The sequence below is a fragment of the Pygocentrus nattereri genome, chromosome 11, assembly GCF_015220715.1.
Source record: "Pygocentrus nattereri isolate fPygNat1 chromosome 11, fPygNat1.pri, whole genome shotgun sequence".
NCBI classification, from domain to species: domain Eukaryota; kingdom Metazoa; phylum Chordata; class Actinopteri; order Characiformes; family Serrasalmidae; genus Pygocentrus; species Pygocentrus nattereri.
Window position 1 is genome coordinate 27426353 of NC_051221.1, and position 21924 is coordinate 27448276.

The 21924-nt window shown below is 37.8% G+C and overlaps 1 protein-coding gene across 1 annotated transcript; it reads right to left on the reverse strand.

Annotated features, from left to right (window-relative positions):
- Nucleotides 1-6818: 6818 nt before the first annotated feature.
- On the reverse strand, nucleotides 6819-21690 carry hyal6 (hyaluronoglucosaminidase 6). The gene is made up of 5 exons (XM_017713623.2): nucleotides 21540-21690; nucleotides 14804-14989; nucleotides 12255-13019; nucleotides 10244-10333; nucleotides 6819-8137 (listed from the first exon to the last, which is right to left on the reverse strand). The coding sequence occupies exons 2-5, from the start codon at nucleotides 14954-14956 to the stop codon at nucleotides 7685-7687; spliced, it is 1461 nt and encodes a 486-aa protein (XP_017569112.1). The 5' UTR covers nucleotides 14957-14989; nucleotides 21540-21690; the 3' UTR covers nucleotides 6819-7684.
- Nucleotides 21691-21924: the final 234 nt, after the last annotated feature.

Sequence of the window (21924 nt, forward strand, 5' to 3'; positions counted from 1 at the left end):
TAGAGGTCTTGGTGTTGTAAAATCACAGAGTACACCATTAAGATAGCTTAATTTATTGATCACCAAAGCAACAGAATGCTTCCCGCATCACCATTTAGTCATTTACCTCAAGCCATTAGTCTGGCAAATGGGCACCATTGCCAACATCATTCAGAAACAGCTAGCATGGCCTGCAGAGCATGATCCATGAGATGCTGGAATCTTCCTCTAGCCTCCATGCAGTCGCCTTCCAGACTTCTGCGTGTAGCCAGTGTGGAGACACGTTTGTTCCGATGGGAGGAGTGGGTGAGAAGGAGTGGGGGGAGATTGGAGGGGTAGGAGAACTTTAGTAGAAAACCACATTCCCACAGCTGAAGGAGTGCAATGGTTGTGTTGGCCCAGAGCTCTGGATCATTGCTGGAGATTTCCTCTACCTCTTGTTCCCCAAGAGAAAAAGTCTAATCTATTTTTGAGGCGTAACTGGCATACTCTGTGGACAGAGGCCTTTTTAGGAGTCTCAGAAGGAAATGATTAACTCCTTCAAAAACATCTTTTTCTTTTTCTTGTTGCAGACAGACACCTTTGGGGTACAGTGTGTGACTGCCATACGTCCAAACACTCGCCTTCCTGTTTTGGTGGTCTTGTTATTGCAAAACCACTTTGCAAATTTGGACCTGATTTGTGTTAAGATTTCATCTAACTGCAGGGTTCTTTCATGTAAATATGTTGACTGAGTCACTAGCTGGAGTCTTCATGTGGCTCTGGAATTTGAATGTAATGATCTGAATCCCTACAGTTCTGTATAAACTAAATACTTCTTTATTTTCTGCAGGTTCAGGTTCAACAGAGACTTTTCATCTCCCCAGTATTAAAAATAAAGGTGCCAGAAAGTGTCGCTATAGAAAACCACTTTTGTCTACAGAACCTTTTAGTGGACGGTTTTTACAGGAACATTTTGTGAAGAACCTCTACACAGTGTAAAGGTTAGGATTTTCCTAAAATCATACATACAAGGGAAGAACCTTTAGGAGCACTTTCTTTTAATAGTGCACTTATAACTGTTTTCATTCTTAAAATGCCTTAATCAATTTTACTCCTAAAAAAAGCATATAGTTATACAGAGGTAATGATATGAAAACGAAGAGCAAAGACACAGGGGTGTTTGTGATTGCTAGACGGGGGAGCAGTGATCTGGAGATGTTTAGAGTATTTGGTTATGTTTGGTCAAGCAGAGTCGCCAGCCCTTAAACCTCAGGACATTGCAGTGATCCAAGTGTGGTCTGGAGGCTTTGTTTCACCATTTAGTAATCACCATTCTTGGACTTCCTTCTTTCTCTCTCTCTCTCTCTCTCTCTATCTCTCTGTCTCTGTCTCTCTCTCCAGTTTTTCTGACCATGAAGAGCTAGTGCCTACAGAGACCTACAAAGGTCATATCCTTTCCAGTTTCACCATAAACATGGTGAAAGCATGGCAAAAGTTGGAAAATGTCATGACTTTGAATAAAAGACAAGTGAACAAATTCTCAATTTTCATTTCCTTTCATTTTTGTTTTACAAGCAGAAGAATTATATGTTGGTTATGCAGCTGAAGTTTAGGCCATGAAATGTGTTGCGTCAAATGAACTGTGTAATGACCATGAAATGTTTTGTCACATTTTGGGCCTTTGTCTGTTTCATTCGGCCTCTCCGTAAATTACAGACTTCCTGTTAGCTGAAGTCAATTATAGACTTTTGTAAGCAGCAATTAGCAGCAACAAGTGAGCATGACACACCCTGACCTTTTTAAGATGTAGCACTGGCACTAGCAGTGGTCCGTGTGTACAATGTGAGAAACGGGCTGCAGTGAAAGTGTGAGTTCTTCACCCACACTGGCTTCCACATCAGTCCCTCTGCGCTGAATGCTAAAAGCAAAAAAGTTGTTCTAACAGCTAGATCTGCCAGGCTTTCCCACAACGTTGATCTTGGTAGGTTATTTTGCGGATGTTAAGAATGTCATTTTGTCTCAAACCACATTTCATCGTACTAACTGGGAGGTCTCTTTCATTAAACCATAGCCTGGGCCATGTGCCCCCAGTGCTGATTTAGTGCTAGTCTGAACTCTTTTGAACCCTGCAGTATCATGTATAGTATTTAGTTTGCTTGCTCAGATGGGGCATTTCTTCAGAGTACAAACCTGCTGACTATGAATTACACTTTCCCGCTCAAACTGCCAGAAATGCTGCCACATGATCTCAACCTCTGTAATGAAAACAGGGATTCTTCCAAAACTAATGAATTTTATTTCTTTATTTGGTTGTTGACATTTGAAATTGGCACATAAATGTACGGAAAGTTTATAGTTTGACATGTTTGAAACAGGGCATTACGGTAAATCATGTTTAGCCTATAAATAAACTGTTATTGAGTGAGTCATATGTTTAGTTCATGAAAAGACAGAGGTTATAGGAAAGTAAAACTATGTGCTTTTTTAATTGCACAGGATGTTTCAACTTACTGAGTTTTGTTCTTGTCTTTTAGCTTGTTGCAGAGAGCTCAGCAAGCTCAACACTTTAACTGAAGGCTGCTATGTGACATTGTCATAACCCTGCCATATATGTCATACGCTGTCTTGAGTTGCCATAAGAGATTTTATTCAATAATATCACAATGTCATATTACCATTACTGGAAATTGATGGTATGACAGCTTATGTAATATATCAATTTTGCTGTCGGCCATCATGGCATCAGACTTTGTAACATGTCATGACTGACAGTAATGATAACAAGATGTTATTATATTACTAAAGAAAAATTCGCGTGAAAACTCATAACAGCATATGACATATTTCATGACATGTTTATAGCATGATCATGTCATTATTAAGTAGTATAGTTTAAGGAAAGTGTTACTGCCTCACCAAATACTAACATTAGGCCTTGGCACCAAGATAACCTAATAACCTCTCCTCTATGTAAAGCTGGATTATAAACGAAACTTCACTTACAAGATTACATCTAAGCACTATGTTAGCCCTGCCATTTAATCCCAAACTCTAAAATTTCAAGGGAAATACAAGAAATGAAACATCTTGTTGTGTGATGTATGAGAGTGCTGATCCATACAGCATCATGTTGCAAATGAACATTGGAATGTTTAAGATTGAAAAAGAGTCAAAGAGGCTCAAAATTCCACTTACCTAACCTCTCAGACACTCACACATAGTTTCTTCTTATTCCAGAACAGTTCTCCCCACTCTCAGAAAAAAAGGTACAAAACTGTCACAAGGGCCCCTCTTGTCACTGGGGTGGTGCCCTCAAGGGTAAATCTCAGTACCTTTAGTCAGGGAACATAATTGTGCCATTAAAATGATATTTTCTGAGTTGTACAGACTCTACACACCTCATCTCATCTCTAGGCTTTTTATGATCTTGTTCTGTTTTACATAATTAGGTTATGAAAAGGTACAAATACATACTTTTCCACTGGAAAAAAAAAATATTTAAAGTGCACAATTGTACTTTAAAACCACTGTTATACCATTAACAGATCTACATTGTTTGTACCTTGATGAATGAAAAATGTACCTGCACAGATAAAGCAGGCTTAGATATGTAGGAAACTTGCTGTCAGATGGCCGTTTGTGAAATGATTTCAGTATTACTTCCCTTCACTATCCAAGTAATTTAAGCAGAATATCAAAATATCTACTGTAACCAAAAGTGTTTTTGGTTTTTGTCACCACACATCTCAAATACCTTCTAAAGACAGAATGAAAGCCAAATTGGAGGATGTTGGAGGGTAGCTTACCATTCAGAGGTACTAGGTACTTCAAATCAGCAGCCTTTCAGTTCCTTATGACCAAATCCATGGCAGCAGGGAAAATTATGTCAGTTATTAAACACTTTAGGATATTCTCACCAAAAGTTGTTTACATATTGTCTATATTTTGAACTCCTTGTGGTGACTAGTATCTAAGATCTGAATTTAAGATGTCATTGCTGTAGTCAAACTAAATAAATAGTTTTGAAATACTTTCTAAACTGATGCTTTTCTTCCTTGGTGTTCTTCTAAACTGACACAGAATTATCCAAAGTCATCCACGCCCTGTTCTACAGGAACATATGGGAACAATCATCTTGTACTTTTACCCATGGATCATAACAAATAAACTTTGACTTATAGTAAACAAGTGTTTTTACAGAAGCTTTGCTTAATTAAATAAAATGCTGTTGGCCTAAAGTCAAAAGCTTATGCCAGTGGAATTTTTGTCATAGGCTATTTGTAGGGTCACTACACAAAATTTATCTTACATTCCATCTTACAGCTACAGCATGGTAACAGTGCCTTATGCAGCACCTCCATGAGCAGTAATGAGTTGGACATGGGGCTTACTTTGCCTCTGAGAACCTGCTATTAGTGGTTAGAGCGTGAAGGAAAGTAAAATGTTAGTGGAATAAATGAAGGATGGGGCAAAGGGGACACCACTCTGATCTCTATATCTCTCCTTTTCTACCTGTTCTGTAGTGAGGGGTGTTATGCTAATTACAGTTAGTTTTGCCTGTAGAGCTGAACATTGTGGGATTTCATTGTAAAAAGTGAAATTAAGCATTATAGTGAGAGAGGAGAGTCAAGCACACTGCTGTACCAAAGCAACAGCCTTAATAGTTAAGTTTGTATTTTTGAATGAAATTTGGCTCTTTCAATTTCAAAATTGTTCTATTGTCCTCTCAAGACTTCATGTTTCATGTTTAAATCTTGCGGAATAGCTGTTCTTGAAAATTACAGTCTTGGCTGTCCGCGTCTGGCTGAAAAACAATGCGCCTTGGGGATTTGGGGGGTTGAAGTTACAGTCAAGTATACAAAGCAGAGGTGCATCTAAATAAAAGGCTATGCATTGTTTTAATGTATGCCAAATTAGTCATCAATAAGTTGCTCTTTCCTTAGAACCAACATGTTAATCCTACAACTAAGTGCATATACACACGTGTACAGGCACATGCCACTGCTGTCCAACCCTCTGCATACACACACACACCAACAGTAAGTTTATACTCTCTTTGATGTGTTTCCCTCTGGAGAGCTCAGTAAAGAGACCCAGTGACCCTCGCTCTGTTAAGGCGTGTTCTTCCTCTCCATTTCCCGGCAAGGGGTCCAATGCTGCTGCTTGTTTTGGAGAAGTGCATCCCACACCTCCATACTCCAGGAATTCCTTGGTCTCTAGATCCTGTTTCAGGTTTATGTTTCTGGAGGTGTTCAGGTCCAGACTTACAGCTGCAAGGTGTGTCTGTGTGTGCGTGACCCTGAACGCTTCACACCTTTTCTTTATTCCTTTTTTCTTCGTGTGCAGTTATCCTCAGTATGCCAGGATCAATAAATGATGTGAAGGCAAATAAATACTCCAATCTTGCCCAGGGCTGTGGTTTATGCATAAAGAAAGCAATACAACATTCTTTTGGTTTTGGGCAAGGAGAGAAGACATTGACATTTCTCCCAAACATAGCATAAAATTACAGCAACGTTTGTTATGCAAACACAAAGAAACATCAAAACCGGTTCCACATAGTCTTCTGTGCAAATAAATTGATGTTTAGTTTATACCTACATAGCACAGGGTGCTACTGATAGATGAAATATTCATTATCCAAATACATCGCAGTATCACACAATATTTTAGTTTGCAAACTTTAATGAAGGTAATGAACCCTTGATTCCTCAGTACTAAAACTTTGCGCTACACGCCTGAAATAGCTTGTTATGATTGGACTGTTTGGTTTCATGCTATTTCTCTTAAAATCTCGCCAAATGGAACCGTACAAAGTGTTTGAAACTTTAACCAGACAGAAAACACAGCTTACTGTTTATATACTTTTTAAAATATTTTTTCATCAGTTCTGGTAGACCACCTAAACAGTTACCATCAGAGAAACAGAACTTAAAGCTTTCATCTTTGAGAGAGAGGAGAGAGTCAAGCTCCACTCTTACAACAGATCTGAAAAAAATCACAGGTGTTTCTGTCCATTCTTCCACTGTGAACTCAACACTATAGGTCTGGCAGGATGTGTAGCTGTCAAGAAGCCATTACTGAGAAGAAACAAAAAAATTTGCAAATCAAACAAAGAAGCTGCTGACTGACCACCACAGATTCCAGACCTCAGTATCACTGAATGTGTACTTGGATCGTGGGAAGCAGATCACTGGCACTCAAGCAACTCCGAGTTTAAACTGGACTGATGTCGGCCAGGCTTAACACATTTGCACGCTTTTATTATCATGCAAGGCATTAACTGTAAATTTGTCACTGATTTAATGCAGTTGTGTGACAGATTTGTTGTGTTTGTTTATGGCACCACCACCACTGGGTTTGAGGATTACCGCCCCGACAGGGACCAACTACCTTGTGGCCACAGCTACAGTCAGCCGCTTCAACAATGGAGGAGCAGAACATGGCCCATTCTGAGTCAATGTCCCTCACCTACCCCGATATCTGGTCAAAGTTCTGACGGAGATGTGAGTTGAAGATCAATTTGACAGGTTCTTCTGCCAGACGTTCCCAGCAAACCCTCACTATACGTTTGGGTTTGCCTAGTCTGACTGGCACCTTTCCCACCACCTGATCCAACTCACCACCAGGTGGTGATCAGTTGACAGCTCAGCTCCTCTCTTTACCCGAGTGTCCAAAACACATGGCCGCAAGTCCGATGACATGACTACAAAGTCAATCACTGTGGCCTAGGGTGTCCTGGTGCCATGTGCACTTGTGGACATCCTTGTGTTCAAACATGGTGTTCGTGATGGACAAACTGTGGTTTGCACAGAAGTCCAAAAACTGAACACCACTCTGGTTCAGATCAGAGAGGCCATTCCTCCCAATCACACCCCTCCAGGTCTCACTGTCATTGCCCACGTGAGTGTTGAAGCGTTGAAGCAGGCATGTAAATTAAATGACTTAATTAAGCTATTAAGACTGAACTAGATAGGCTGTTACTTTTAATAAAATTTTCATGTTTCATTATTTGTGCATTGGTTACATCCACTCAAAGTTGGCATTTTCTGTGCAGTCATTTAGAGCAGGTGTTTAATGCTTTGAAACTTTTGTGTTTTTAAGTAGATCAGGAGGTACTTTATTATTATTTAAATTTATGGAGTTGTTTTTTAATTTTTTTTCCAGGAAAGAAAATGTTTCCCTTACATTTTTGCAGTAATTTGTACTTGAAGCAGATAAGACTAGTTAAGACTTGCTCTCAAAAAGCACTCGATTTGGATTATTCTTCACCCGGTCTCACTCTCATTCCCACTTGTCTCAGCCCCCTTTAGTTTGGTCTTGATTCAGTCATGACTAGTCATATTTGTCTTGGACTCAACAATTATGGTCTTGACCACAGCCCTACAACACACACACACAGATGCCTTGCTAAAAGTATTTGGACAGTGACAAACAATTGTAGATGTATGAGTTGGTCAGTCAATAGTCACATTGTATAGGCAGTTCATTTAACTAAAGAGGTGTCAGTGAATGTTAGTGAATGTACCACTAGATGTAAAGTTTTCCATGTTACAGAGTTCATTTAAAAGGCAACCTTTCCATTTCCATTTGTAATGTTTTCACATTTTGAATAACTACTGACACAGAATGTTTATATTACAGTTCATGATACATTATTTCCACATGTCAAATCTAAATATCCAAGAATATATCCAGTGCTGTTTCTCTTCAGCAGCACAAGTTATAAGATGAGACACTTGATGATGAGACAGAACCCCAGAAACATGATGACGGACAGACAGGAGAAATGAAGAGACAGCACGAGCAGCAGCTCCACCAGGAAACTATCCTTTGTGCGGGGAGGCAGCGGGTGTGCCAGCTGCGGCATCTCGCAGTAGATACCCGTCCAGCCCTGGTAACACTGGCAGGTAAACTTGTGCTTCATGTCCAGAATGTCATGGTGGTTGAGGTGTCCACTCACGTGGTAGCGTGGCACGCGGCTTCCTCGGTTGAGCTGAATGTTAAAGAAGCGTGGGCTCAGATGCAGGTAAGCTCCAGAGTCCAGACTTTTGCGTACACATTTACCGTTCTTCTTGCACAGGGCCTTGCTACACAGCTTTGCTGCAGAGGTTACGTTGATGATGTAATGTCCAAGTGGTCCGTCAATGTATTTTTTCACTGTTAGACAGTTTCTCTGCAGTAACATAAGCAAAATTCAGTAGTCAAATGTCAACAAACTATTCTGGTATGGTTTGTGCTTACTGAACTGAAAATACCTATTACACAGTGTAAAAACATGACCGAAGGTTTAAATCAGGACTTTCAAAAACATGTCCTCTTTCTTTAGTAGGAGACAAAGACTCAAAGTATAAAGATTCACACTATTGTGCCTTCCTGCAAAGAGAAAATGCTAATGGGATTTTAACCCCCTTAACAGGCCAGTTTTATTACACACTTCTATAACCTAAGAATAGCTCAGTTAGTTGGCACTAAAGTGCCTGTAATTGCTGAATAATAAACTTAGTATGTTATAAGTCTTAGATTTTGGAGGGTTAACCCTTTAAATGACAAAATCCCAGTGGGTCCATGATTCTATTCATTTCTTCTATCTTTGCTATTTTGCACTGGTTTCCAAGTAAATACTAAATAATAAGCCTTATTATGTTATAAATCTGGGAATTTACATTGTCCGAGCTCTAAGGTTAGTCAATTTATTCTCATCCTTATGCTTTCTGTAAACAGGAAATGAATGAAACCACATAATAAGCATGTATAGCTTGGCAGTACCACATCACTGTCATATAGTGATGACAACCCTCACATCATCAGCCTCATGAACATGACTGGAATTATACTATTTCTGGTTGAGTTACAACATTGATGCGATGTCACATTTGGTGATTTCCAACAGCGCATATTGGACAAATGGTACATATCGTTGCTGTTGAAACCAAACCTCATGTCCAAAAACCTTACTGGAGATGTCACAGTTGGCTCCTCCCACTACTCCATGTGCTTTTTCTGTTTACTTTTTGATTGTCCGCATGCATTTGTTTTTCCGTCTAGTCCGTCCCCTTGTTTTGTGACTCCGCCCCCGATTGTTTCCACCTGTCGCTCATCATCCCTGTTGTATTTAAGCATTGTGTTTGCCCCTTGTATTGGCTGGTCTTTGTTGTTTATTGTTTGGGATGTTGTTTGTTGTTTGAGGTGTGTGCTGTTGGTTTTGTTTAGTGTTCGTTCCTCCAACCCCCGTAATTTTCCTGTGTTTGTCATCATGTCTGATTCTCCATACATCCATATTGGCCATTTGAACCTGGACTGTATCAACCACGACCCTGGATTTGCCCTTAAAAGTCGCTTATCTCCGCATATGTGTCCGCCTCCTTGATCCCCGTTTTATGTTTTAATAGAATATAATGGAGAAATTATTTATTCCAAGTTGTTTGGACATATTCTGTCAGACCATTTATCATGAACTTTTGACACAAAGTAAAGGACAGCTGGGAATTTAAAATTGTGGCAAAAAATACTGAAAAATGGAGATACAGGGTTTTGTCCTGACAGCGACAATATACAGTAGAAGTGATGTGTCATCTACATTTAATCAAATGTTAAAGTTAAACCGTATATTTTTAGAGTTCAAGGTAACTGTAGACACTTTGTAGAAGCTTACTAACATTCAATTAAATGTCTACTAATTGTAACTGAACATTAAGTTAAATGTCATCTAGTGCTAAACCTAACCTTAACTTCAACCCAAAACCTAACCCTAACCACAACACTGTTGATAACCTGAGTAATAAAGTTGAATGGTAGTTTAATTTTCACTTTGTCTTATTTGTTTTTGTTTAATTTATTCATATTCTAATTAATAACATTTGTCCTGTAATTCAGTGTTATATGCATTTAAATGAGAATGTCATTTATTTTACTGAGACCACAGGCTTGTTCGTTTAACTTGTTAACCAGAAACATGATCTCAAATATCTCAACATCACATCAAATACAAAATGAAATTTCAACTGTAGTGAAAAATTTGCAGTCACATTTTTGCTGGAGGTCCACCAGCTGATTAAACTGCCTTAACTGAAAGTTGGTCATGAATGCTGAAAGTGCCTAAGTGAATGTTGAATGAACTGGTTCTCCCATATGTTTTTAATACCAAATCTCATTAGTCAAGACCCTCAGGTTTATAAGCAGACACACTCTCTGTCAGTGCATGGCAAGACTGCAGAGAAGCTCAGTCCAACTTGATTTTGGTGACATGCAACTAAATCTGTTCCATATTAGTGATATTTACCTGAGATCGAGCATACTCTGATGAACCCCACAGGACCACTCCAGCTGCTCCCAGTGCTGCACTTTCTCCTATGGTGTGGACCAGATCACTCTGTAAAGAGTTCAATCAGTTTAATTCAACAGCACACAGTTATGACTGTAGAAGGAAGAAATTTTCGTATTTGTTAACCTGTTTATAGCTTGATTAGAAACTATACTGCTTTAGAGACCAACCATTTGTTTGCTATGGGCAGTTCCAGGAGTGAAACACACTATCAATAAGAACATATGAAAGTAATATTGGTTGTGACATTAAATTCCAGCATAATCTTCATGTTCCTCAAGATATATAACTGTAGATAAGCCAATCAAATACAAAATATTATTGTTCCTGTACCAGCCCTGATCTATAACATTCCATTCATAATTACATGACACATGAGTGTTTTACCATATCTCAGGCATTCAAGATGTTTAGGAGTGGAGCAGTTTCAGAGACGGTTTCAATCAAGTACTAGACCAGTGATTAAAACAATCTGTGCTTTTGATGCTTTCCATATGCTTTGTAGGAGTAAGAGTGGCTACAAAGATTCTTCGTCTTGGCAGCAGGTTACATGCACAACGATGCAGTATATGTTAAGGTCTACACCATAGATGTTACTGAATTAGTGATCAAAATGAATATTGGAAGGTTTACAGTATGGTAAAATGAGTTTATCAGAGGTGTGCAGTAACTACATTTCCTCATTTACATGCACTCAGATGAAATGTGATGGATGCATAATATCTTTACTGTTTTCACATTTTGCTTCTACTTCTACTCAAGTAGAATTTATGTGGAAGGTATTTTTTCATTATTTTGACTATGTTTGTGACAGCATCTGTTCCTCTCTGTGATTGGTCACAATTCTGATACTGGACCTTCATCACTGTATTTTATGCTAAGAGCACATCAAAAAGAGAAAAGATAGCTCCTAATAAACTTCCCTTCCTGTGCTGGATGTATTGAAGATCCACTGTGCAGTATGCCTACTCAAGTGATTTCTTGGAAAGGTTCTTTAGTTTCTCAAATGGCAACACTTATTGGCTTTGCAATGGGGAACAAATTTTCAGTTAATTTTAATTTAATCATCACCATGCTTGTTATATTTAATCCTGCAGATATGGTAGTTACACTGTTACTTCACTATCAAATTTTTGAAACACCAAATGGAGAATAGGCTAGTGGATACAGCCAAGAGAGCTCTCTAATTGGTTAGGACTTAAGGAGCTGAACTGAAGGCCTAACATATCAGTGAAACATAACATAATTACTGGGACCAAATTTGTAAAAAGAAAAAATGTCACTCTAGGTCTTCTGAAAGTCCTAGATAAGTCATTGTCATCAAGTACGAGTGGTTGCCTGACCAATGTGTTTCACACCATTTTTACAAATTGAAAACAGGGGCAGCTCTGTGTCAAGGCTCTTTAATGAAAAAGGCATTGTAAAACTGTTACAGGGTAAAATATATTAATGTATTATGCAAAATATCAGTGTATCATGCATCTCTGTTTTTTGTTTTTCATTTTTTTGTTAAAATGTGATGATATGTGGACCAATAGAAATGCTCCAAAATGATTTTAAAAATGTTGCTCAATTAACTCTTATTTAAAGTTAAGAACATTTTTTCCTTCTCTTGTAAAGTTACCATTTTGGAGATATGAAGGTTTGTCCTGACAGTGTTGATATGTTAACATGCCCATTACAAGCTTTAAGTAAAACATGCAAAATGTCTTTTACAAGCTTCAAATATCCTATTTAAATTAGAAGAGCCAACCACGCTCTTTATGAACTGCTGTTAGTTTAGGGCTAGCCTACTACTGGAATCTCATAGGAGTGCTAGCAGAAATGATTGTAGAGATGTTTATTTATTTATGGACCACACTGAATACCTAACTCTGATAATCATTGTTCACCACTGAGGTTTAAGCTACTCTACACACCTCTTTTGTTGTAAATCATATTATGTATTTATGTTCCATTATTCTCTCACCTCAGACAGCACAGTAAAGGTGTAGGCATAAAAAGGTCTGGAGTACACAAACACAGGCAGAGTGAAGTCATTCCGTGCGATTGAAGCAATTCTCATGGCCTCCTTGACACGATAGTGTACAAACTTAACAGTGTTGGATGAAGACTTCAGCTCATAGTCCAAGTATATGGATGGATACAGTGCTGTGCTTTCCTTCCAAAGCCACATGAGATGGTCATTACGCACATGCTCCACATTAGGGCACTCTCCTGTGTAGCGATGAGGGTGCTGCTTGTAGCCATAGTTGTAACAGTCTGGAAACAGGTAAAAGCCCCAGAGACCATGTGGCCGGCGACTCTCTGCCAGCAGAAGAGTTGAGTTCATAAAAGCCTGTCCAGCTTTCTCAAAGGTCTCCTTTGCTTCATGTTCCACTTTGCTTTGTGGCCAGCCAGGATGGGTCTTCTTTATTAGCTCCTTGGATTTGTTCCGGTAGATGTCCTTGGAGCCCCAGTTGCGAACCCACTGAGGACGCCAGTTTTCCCAGTCAATGACACCAAGCCCACGGAAGTCTTTGAATGGAATGAGCTTGTCAATATCAGCTCTGGCCTTATTAAGGTGCTTGCTGAGGCTCTGGTTTTGGGGCAGACCTCCATTGACAGGAACTCCAGAGCTGGTGTAGTAGGGGTAGTAGCCCAGGTGACTATGGTAGAAGATAGTGACGTTTGGCCCACTCAGTGTTTCATTGTGGTTAGCAACAATGTCAAAGACACTCAAGTCCAGATCCACCTTTCGAAAGAGACAAAAGCAGTTTTAGTAGATTTTTATTTTTAGTATAGAGCTATTACTGCTGTTGTGCTGTACTACTGTTTAAATGTGTTTATATAATTACCAATGGGGAAAGCTCAGACCTTTAAAGAAAATGTTGTCTGTGAAATAAAAAATAGTAAATTTTTAAATAAAATATTAACAATTATTAGTTTATATTTGTAAATTGTTTTGTGTAGGTTATATTAAAGTATTGTATTTGTATTTTTAAGTATTGTAGTGATACTCTTATCGAATTGTTATGTTTTGGTTTGAAACAAGAAGGTTACATTCTTGAAATACCCAATAAGTGCACTTACACGAGAGAAGTGCAGTAGAGCTAACAATGTTTTAAACTACAGCATATCAAATAAATGTGCTGGTACAGCCTCAAGCAATTTATAGATCAGTAACAGTACCTAAAGTCTATTCAGTAACATACTAGTAGACAGTGCATAAAATTTTAAGAATGGGGTGATGTGGTTCCTTCTTCTACTAGTGAGAACTCTGGCAGCCACATTTTGAATTAACTCAAGTTATTTGGCCTTCTTTGGGAGTCCCGTTAGGAGACCATTACAGTAACCAATGCAGCTACAAATAAAGGCATGGATGAGTTTCTCCATGTCTGCTTTAGTCAGAAAATCTAGAACCTTTTAATGTTCTTAAGGTGATTTAGTAACTGACTAAACTGACTAAACATGACTGCTAAAACTGACATCCCACTCCATCAGTACACCAAGGTTATGTGTTGGTTCTTTAGAGCTTTTGAATGCAGATAGGCAGCTAGTCTGTGCCTCTCATTGCTATTCCCTAATAAAATAAAATAATCTTTATCTTTACCTGCATGCTTTGCTCCAGTAGCCATGACCAACATTTTACACATTGCAGATTGGATACATTCACATTATCTGACATGTACACCCTGTTCTTTCTGTTTCTGATAAGAACTGGAATGGGAGAGATTTCAGGCACACAGGGTCTCAGTTTGTTTTGAAAGCATGCACTGCTGACATCATCACTGTAGCAGCACAAACCCAAAAAAATGGCAATTTGCTGGATTACTTGAAAATGGGATGGTTGCTACAGATGAGCTAGAGAGTGAAGCTGCCTTTCTGAAGGTAGATTAACCACTAACAATAACACTGGAATCAACAAATCATGATTTGATTTACAATGGGTGGGACCAATTTTGTGAGAAACATCACTCTAGGCCTTCTCAAAGTTATAGATACATCACTGACAGTGAACACCAGTAGTAGCATGACCAGTGCATTTCAGTCACTGGAAAACAGTGGGGGGCGCTACGCTGAGTTACTCTAAAACTGCAACATACAATGTAAAATATCTTATTCTCTCTTAAAAGCTTCAAGTAAAACAAGCATTTGTGTTTAATCTAGAATGACCCAAAAAGGTCATGTGAATCATTGTTAGCTTAGCGTTAACATACACTACTAGAACACTATAAGGGCACTTATGGGATTTTATTGAAATTAGAAACTGAAAGCTTAGCTCTGATAGCCACAGCTTGTCACTGAATATTACACAATTATTTATATAGTCAGGTACAGAATTTACATTTTACATTAACAGGATTCTGAACTTCCATCTCTTTTGTTTCAGTAAGCTATGACAAATATTTAACAGAATATTGCACCGTTTTTTGTTATGAAAAGTAGTGTGTCCTGTTTTGCAGAAACCTCAACCATCCTTTAAGTTTTTGCCACATTTTTAAAAAAAAATTAATCTTTGTATGACTCATATTCCACCTTAAATCGTAGACGGCAAGATTCAGTGGGTGCATTCCAAACTACCACAAACGGCCGATGTGGCAGTAGAGGAACATGGGCCTGCTTCAGCTGGTCTCCCTGGACGACAACCAGTCCCCACACTACCACTGCTAACAAGTCCATCAGGGCCATCACCCGTTTGTCTGCATGGATTAGTCAGCCCACCTTTAGCAACATGGAGGAAAATCAAAAGAGAGACATCAGGGCGGTCACATTCTCTTCTGAAAAATGACCATATGTTTGGGGGCTCCTGACAGGGATAATCAAAGGAGCTGGTGAATGAGTGTGAAAGTGTGGGTCAGTGAGCGATGCTGCTCCAGATTCCACAGCACAATGTGTCTCTGTGCTCTATGAATGGTGCCATAGATATATTCTGTTTTGTCATACTCTTTCATGTAGCTTTTTGTATTTAGGTTTTGTTGCATTCAGTATTTGGCTACATGCATGGTCACAACATTGATCTTGTGGTTTGTAAAACTCTCCTGTATAATTCCCCTCTGTTTTCTATTATGGCTTGATAATTATGTAATTTCCATAAATGTGATGGAAACCATGACTTTGAATGTAAGCATAGAGCTGATGTGGCTTCCACTGCAGTAGTTTTGGAAAATCTGCAATAATTTTTCCCCAACCACAAAAAACAGTGATGATGAGAAGGGCACCATTACATTACCATTAAAAACCAAAGCTTGACCTGTGCTGTAGTTTCACAACCATTCTGATCTGATCTGGTATTATATTTGAAATATAATCAAATTAAACTTGTTGGGCACTAAAAGTTACTAAAACGCAGACCAACAACTCACAGTATTAGAACATATATACACAATACTGACTGTTTCAGGAGAAAAACTTTGCATAAAGTTTCAGAAAACACAAAGTAACAAAGTATTAAATTATTGCAGTGGATATTAGAATATGACAGATTAGTTAAATAAGACTTTTTGTAAATCTATAAGTGAGGTATAAATGTGAATTCTGCTATACAGATTTTTTTTTTGCTTCAATAAGCTACGAGTGAGAAATATTTAACAGAATACTACACCATTTTTTTAGAATCTAAAGAATAACACCAGAGAAAGTGAAGGAAAGTGAAAGGAAAAAGCCCATGTATCATGGTACAGTAGCATATGTATTTACTTCCAGATGATTATCAATTATAACTTAGAATTATAAGAAAATTATAAAATTATAAGTTACCAATTATAGCTTATGCATTGAAAATACAGGAGACTACTCCAAGAAAAAAAAGGTTTAGTCATCCTCAACTGCTTGGTGGATGTACTCTTCTGTATCTCTGTTCTTTCTCTCTTCATGCACTGACAGTTTGCTCACATATACTTCTTAACAGATGCTGAGCGTGCAGAAGTCAGAGACCACCCTGTCAGTTCTTTCATTTCCAGTCAAAAGGGTTATTAAGTTACTTTTTCAGTGTCAGAAAAAAAGGCAACATATATCTAACAGAAAATGACACAAGAGCAACCGACACTATGTAATGTTAAATTGATTTGAATTTATTTTGTCCGTGCAGTGTAAATCTTCCACACCCTCCCAATCTTAAAAGCAACAAGTTAGAGCTGTGCCCTCTCAATAAAAGCTGTTCTCAAATCTCTCAATGACGTTCTGTTCCCCTGCAAATAGACTCAAACATTCAGACAAGCAGCTACCCAGACACAACATAGCTGCCTTCAAAGTTCTTTTTCATGTGCATGGCTAAAAGAGGTATTTCTGAGGAGGTGTAAAATAACTTATCATTGAAAGAAATCTGACAGTAAAAGGAACATAAGTGAAAACTGGATATAGATATAGACAAAATGGCACTACTAACACCCATGCAAGCCTTAAAGACCTTCCAAAACAGCTTTTTATGTTTGCGAGAGGGGAGTAAATCAATCTCTCGTCTTACTTCAGGAAAAATCACAAGTGTTTCTGTCCATCCTTCCACTGTGAGAAGACAACTCAACACTATGAGTCTGAAAGGTTGTGTAGCTGTCAAGATGTTACGAAGAAACTAAAAAAACTGAAACTGGACATCTAAGATGTGGAGTAAGGCTGTAAGGCCTGAATGGAATTTTGCTATTGGAATTAATTGCAATGAATCATGAGAAGCGGCAAATGCAACTAACTTATAAGACTGAACTTTGAATGAGTGGAAAAAATATGCCTGCAGATTTCTCTGGAAAACTGAAAGCAAGTCTCTGTAAAAAATTAAACTTACAATGAAGCTTCTGTGCAACTTTCTGTAAAATTTGTTTCCTGATTTTTTTCCTGACACTTTGATTTCATGATCATTTTAACTGGACATTACATCAGTGAAAGGGTGGTCTCTGACTTTTGCTCAGTATGAAAATTTTATGGAATTATTCAAAAGATATCTAACATTGTGAGAGAACTGTATGTGATATAAAAAGCATGAATTTTGTGTTTAGCATGATTGAATTTATAAAGAACTGCTATAAGCTTGTAGATCCCTGAACTCAAGCTGTGTTTAATTTTATTTTTTGCTGTGTCAGTAAAAAAGCTGAACACATGAAGAAAGATTCAGAGAGCAAGCAGGCTTTCCTCTTTTTAAACAGTTCCAGGACTCAGTAACCACGTCGAGAGTTTTTAGGAGCCTACACCACTAATTGTAATTGATTGCAATCATCACGTTCTGAGTTATTTCCCTGAATTTCAACTAGTCTGTTTCTCCCTTTGATATAGTTATGAAACTGTAAGAGTGAAAAATGACATGTGTTTTATATTAGCGTCCTGTGCTGATCTGAGTGATTTTTTACACACCATTCCTAAAGACTGCAGAGGTTTTGTGCTACATTTTCAGTAAGGAGTGAGATGGCAACGATACTTGAAACTGTGCCTAAAGACAGCAATATGGTGAATTCACCATGGCTTTCCTCAAACCACAACAATGCGGAGTGCCCAACCACACAGAGACCTCCCCAAAACGCTGTCTGCTTCTAAATCTCCACTGTTTGAAGTTGCGTTTCCCCTAAACAGACATAAGTGACCTAAGAGTCATCTTGCTTTTTGAGAACTGCTTGATTAAATCCAGATGAAGGGGTTTATGCTTGTACAGTACTGATCTTTCCATCATGTTTGATTCTTTGCACGCTGTATGCAGGGACGGTCTAGGGAAGAATATTCAGTAAGGGGTCTTTTATTTGGTCTACAATGAGGCTTAATCTGTACTTTAATCATCCCTTACTGTAACAGAAGCATGTGTATCAAGTCTTGTCAGCATCTATTAAATGATAAGGAAGATGTATCTTTTCAAGTTTGTTGCAGTTTGGCCAACTTTTGTGACCAACAGCAATATGTGCTAATTTTGGCTTTTCTTTTTTATACTTACCACTGAAGTCTAAGCCTTAAATTATGGCATCTATCTGTAAATAAGACAATAAATTGAAAATTATTTTGTACATAATACAATAATTATTAATTTATTGCAATTCCTGATTAAATGCAGAAGGAGGTGTCATGCAAAAAAACTTTGTGGTAAAACAAGTATGCCACTGTCATATCATAGCTGTATGTGCAATTGTAATAATTACATGGTCTGAGAGAGCAATCAGCATTCCACTTGTGGCATGTCTCAGAGTTTCACACATTACTAATTTCTTCCAAAGTATAGTAATGAATCTGACCTCATAAGACTGTGATTGCTGTCTACGGTTGTACAACTGACTTGTGAGAGGTCTGTCACATTAACATCGCACTCTGTACTGCATTGTTAATGTACTTGATATTCTGTTCATCAAATAGAACAAAACTTTTATTATGATACTAAAAAAACATTAGAAGAAATTAACTGTGAATTACACCTAAAAATGTATGTATGATTTTTGCTCTTAAAATTTTTTGTTGAAGTGGACATTTTCTATTGACTGAATGAGTTTAACATATTGGAAAAATATGAAATATGCCAGAACTTTTGCATGGGTTAGATTTTCAGTTTAAATTTTTCCCCCTAATAAATTAGTTAAATTCAGCAAATACACAGTAATTAAAATGTGCAGAAGTGTGTTTTCCATCGAGGATATGTACTTATTTTTACTGAAACAAAGGAAACATGGAATTTAAGCAGTGATATATATAACGAATGAAACAGTAAAACTGTACTGCTTACAATGAGACAGTAGGTTAAGGCCACATTCATTATCCAAGAATGAAAAGCAACATGCACATAACAACCATGTTTTAAAAAATACTGAAAGGAAAATAATTATATTGACTTGGAATGTCAGAAACGACTATATGGATGGGAGTATATTAATTTACTCCCATTGTATGGATTGCAAATTGGAGTTCAGGTTTCACATGCTGTTGCCATATGGCAACAATTATATTTTGCTGCATGTAAAACATTTTTTTATGAAAATAACATTGCAACCTCCCACACATTGTGTTTACACTTTTGCAAAGTTGTTGTTTGTGATGTGTGATGAGTTTACCATGACATAACTGATCTTTATATTGTAGTCAGGCAAAAAATGAGTAAGTTATTGTTGGCAAATGGCAAGGCTGTGCAGTAAAGGGATGAAATAAATACAATACCCCATATCAGTGGTGTTCCATGGGCAAATGAATAGTGTTTTATTAGTTTTGGAGGTCAGAGTGAACATAAAGCTATTTTTAAAGTTTATCTAGTATGTACTATTCTCCTGCTTTGCAAAATATCTGTACATGTGTATGTGTTTGCATGCGCATGCTAACATGTTGATGCATTGACTGTAGAAATATAGCTCAAGCCTGGAGGATGGAGTGAGGTAAACAGTGTTAGTGTGGGAATATAAGTAAATGGTTAGAAAACCAGAAACCACTCTCACCCTCAGAACAGAACAGAAGAAGTGAGTCAGCTGCTTTTGGGTCAACTTGAGGAAAGATGAGATTATAGCCATTGTTTTTCTCATCAATACTGCGGAGAAGGTCATTGCTTCAGGTTTTTGTTTGCATGTATGTGTTTGTATTTGTGGGTGGACAAATGTCCGGTTGGTAGGAAATGTGGCTTTTGTTGAAAATAATAAAAAGCTAGAAATATTCCTTTGTAGTTTTGGCTTAGTTAAGATTATGAAAGTAGAATTACTATGTGTAAGTGTGTATTAACCTTGTATGAAGCTGACTGTCCTTCTTAGTCAATGGAATTAATTCCATTGAATGCATGACTAAAGGGAGTGGATGTTTCTGGAGGCCCATTTTGTGAATCCACTATTGTCCACTCTAACAGGTTGTGGTCATAGTAAATGAATGGGAACTAATTCTGCTGGAGTAAAGCAGATATTGAAAGGCTTTCATCTGAGGACATGAACTTGTCAGTTTTCCAGTCCTCATTAACTGTGGGACTCTCTCTCTCTCTCTCTCTCTCTCTCTCTCTCTCTCTCTCTGTCTCTGTCTCTGTCTCCCTCTCTCTCTATACATATATATTCTCTCTCTCTGTCTCTTTCTCTCTTTATCTCTCTCTCTTTCTCTCTCTCTCTCCCTATTCTCTCACTTGTTGTCTACATCTCTTGCCTTCTCTCTCCCTCTGTTTCACATTTCTCTGTCATATTTTCTCTGTCAACAGTTACAACCTTAAAATCCCAGGCTTTTAAATACTAAGACTTATTGTTCAGTAACTACAGGGATGTCAGTGCAAACTGGCTGAGTAATTCTTAGGTCATAGAAGCATGAAATAAAACAATTTGGCCTTTTAAGGGTTAATACATCATACTAAACAGAGGCTTAGTGGACAGAAAAAAAGCTTTTCCTTTGCAAATTTCAAACAAACAACACAAACATCCACTTTTCCATTAAACACTGCAACTGACTTTCAAAAGAGTAAATGTCTTGAATCAGTCACTAAACTCTGACCAAGAAAAAAAAACACATTCTGTTTGTCAGATTTCAGCCTTCATTAGTGCTGTATATCAATGCCTTGTAATAAGCCTAATATTACTGTACTGTAAACAGTTTTAGAATGTGTTAAAGTGTAATACTGTCACAATGTGAAGCTTATTCTTGTCTCATGGATAGTTTTACCTAAGATTCATTTTAGTGCAATGTACCTTTAACCTCCCACCCAAAGTAAATATATTCACTTCTATTTTGTGTTTTTATACACTCAGGTGAGGGTGGTGGAGGGCAAGACTAAAATGTCTAAAATGATGCCAAACCCTGAGTCTGAGTATTCACCAGTCATAGGTTAGACTTCATAAGAGGGGCCCAAAATAGCCTTATGTACAGACCTTACTGAGCTCAAATTTTTAGGGAAATGCAGACAAAATAGTTATAGAGCAGATCAACAAACATGGCTTGTCTATAACAGAATGTGGAAGAAGGAGGTACATCTGTCCATTTTATATAATGACAGCCCAGCCTGTTACTTCTCATCTAACAGTAAGACTGACAGTAAACGTTTTGCCGTTGTTTTACACAGTTGTCCAATGAACTTCTGTTTTGTATTAGATCTGTATGTGCCATGTGCCAATACATTAGCGAAAGGACACTTCTGATTGGCTAAGAAAGTGACAATGCGGATTAAGTTCACAATTTCTTTAAATGCATAAACAATAAAAACTGTAGTGACATGCTATAGCCCACCAACATCTTAAGGCATCTGAAAAATTGGTTGAACATGGAACTGTCTAGTCTGCAGCAAGAACATCCATCACTGATTAAGAATCTTGGACTTTGTCATTGTAATGATGCATATTATGTGTCACTGTAATGAGTCACTCACCTCTCCAATCTTCTACTAGGTATTGTGGCTCCACAAAGTAACCAGAAGGCTCATTAATACTTGAACATCTGCTGTGTCCTTTTTCTTTTAATGGTGAAGGATTCTTTCAGAATATTCTGTTTAAAAAAATCAGAATTTAAAAATACGACCATTTTATATATTAATTTGTTTATTGTTGGTTCTGTTCAGCGTTTATATATGACTCTCTTACTCTCCTGTGTCCCGGGGTGCATACATGCATGGAACCAACATTTGCACTCTTTTGTTATTTGATTACAGTAGCTCCTCCCAATCATTAGCCAATCAAGCTGCCAAATAGGTCCAGCAACAATGCCCAATACAGCTGACAGAACTAGGCTGAGAAAGGCTGAGGCTGAGTCCCAGA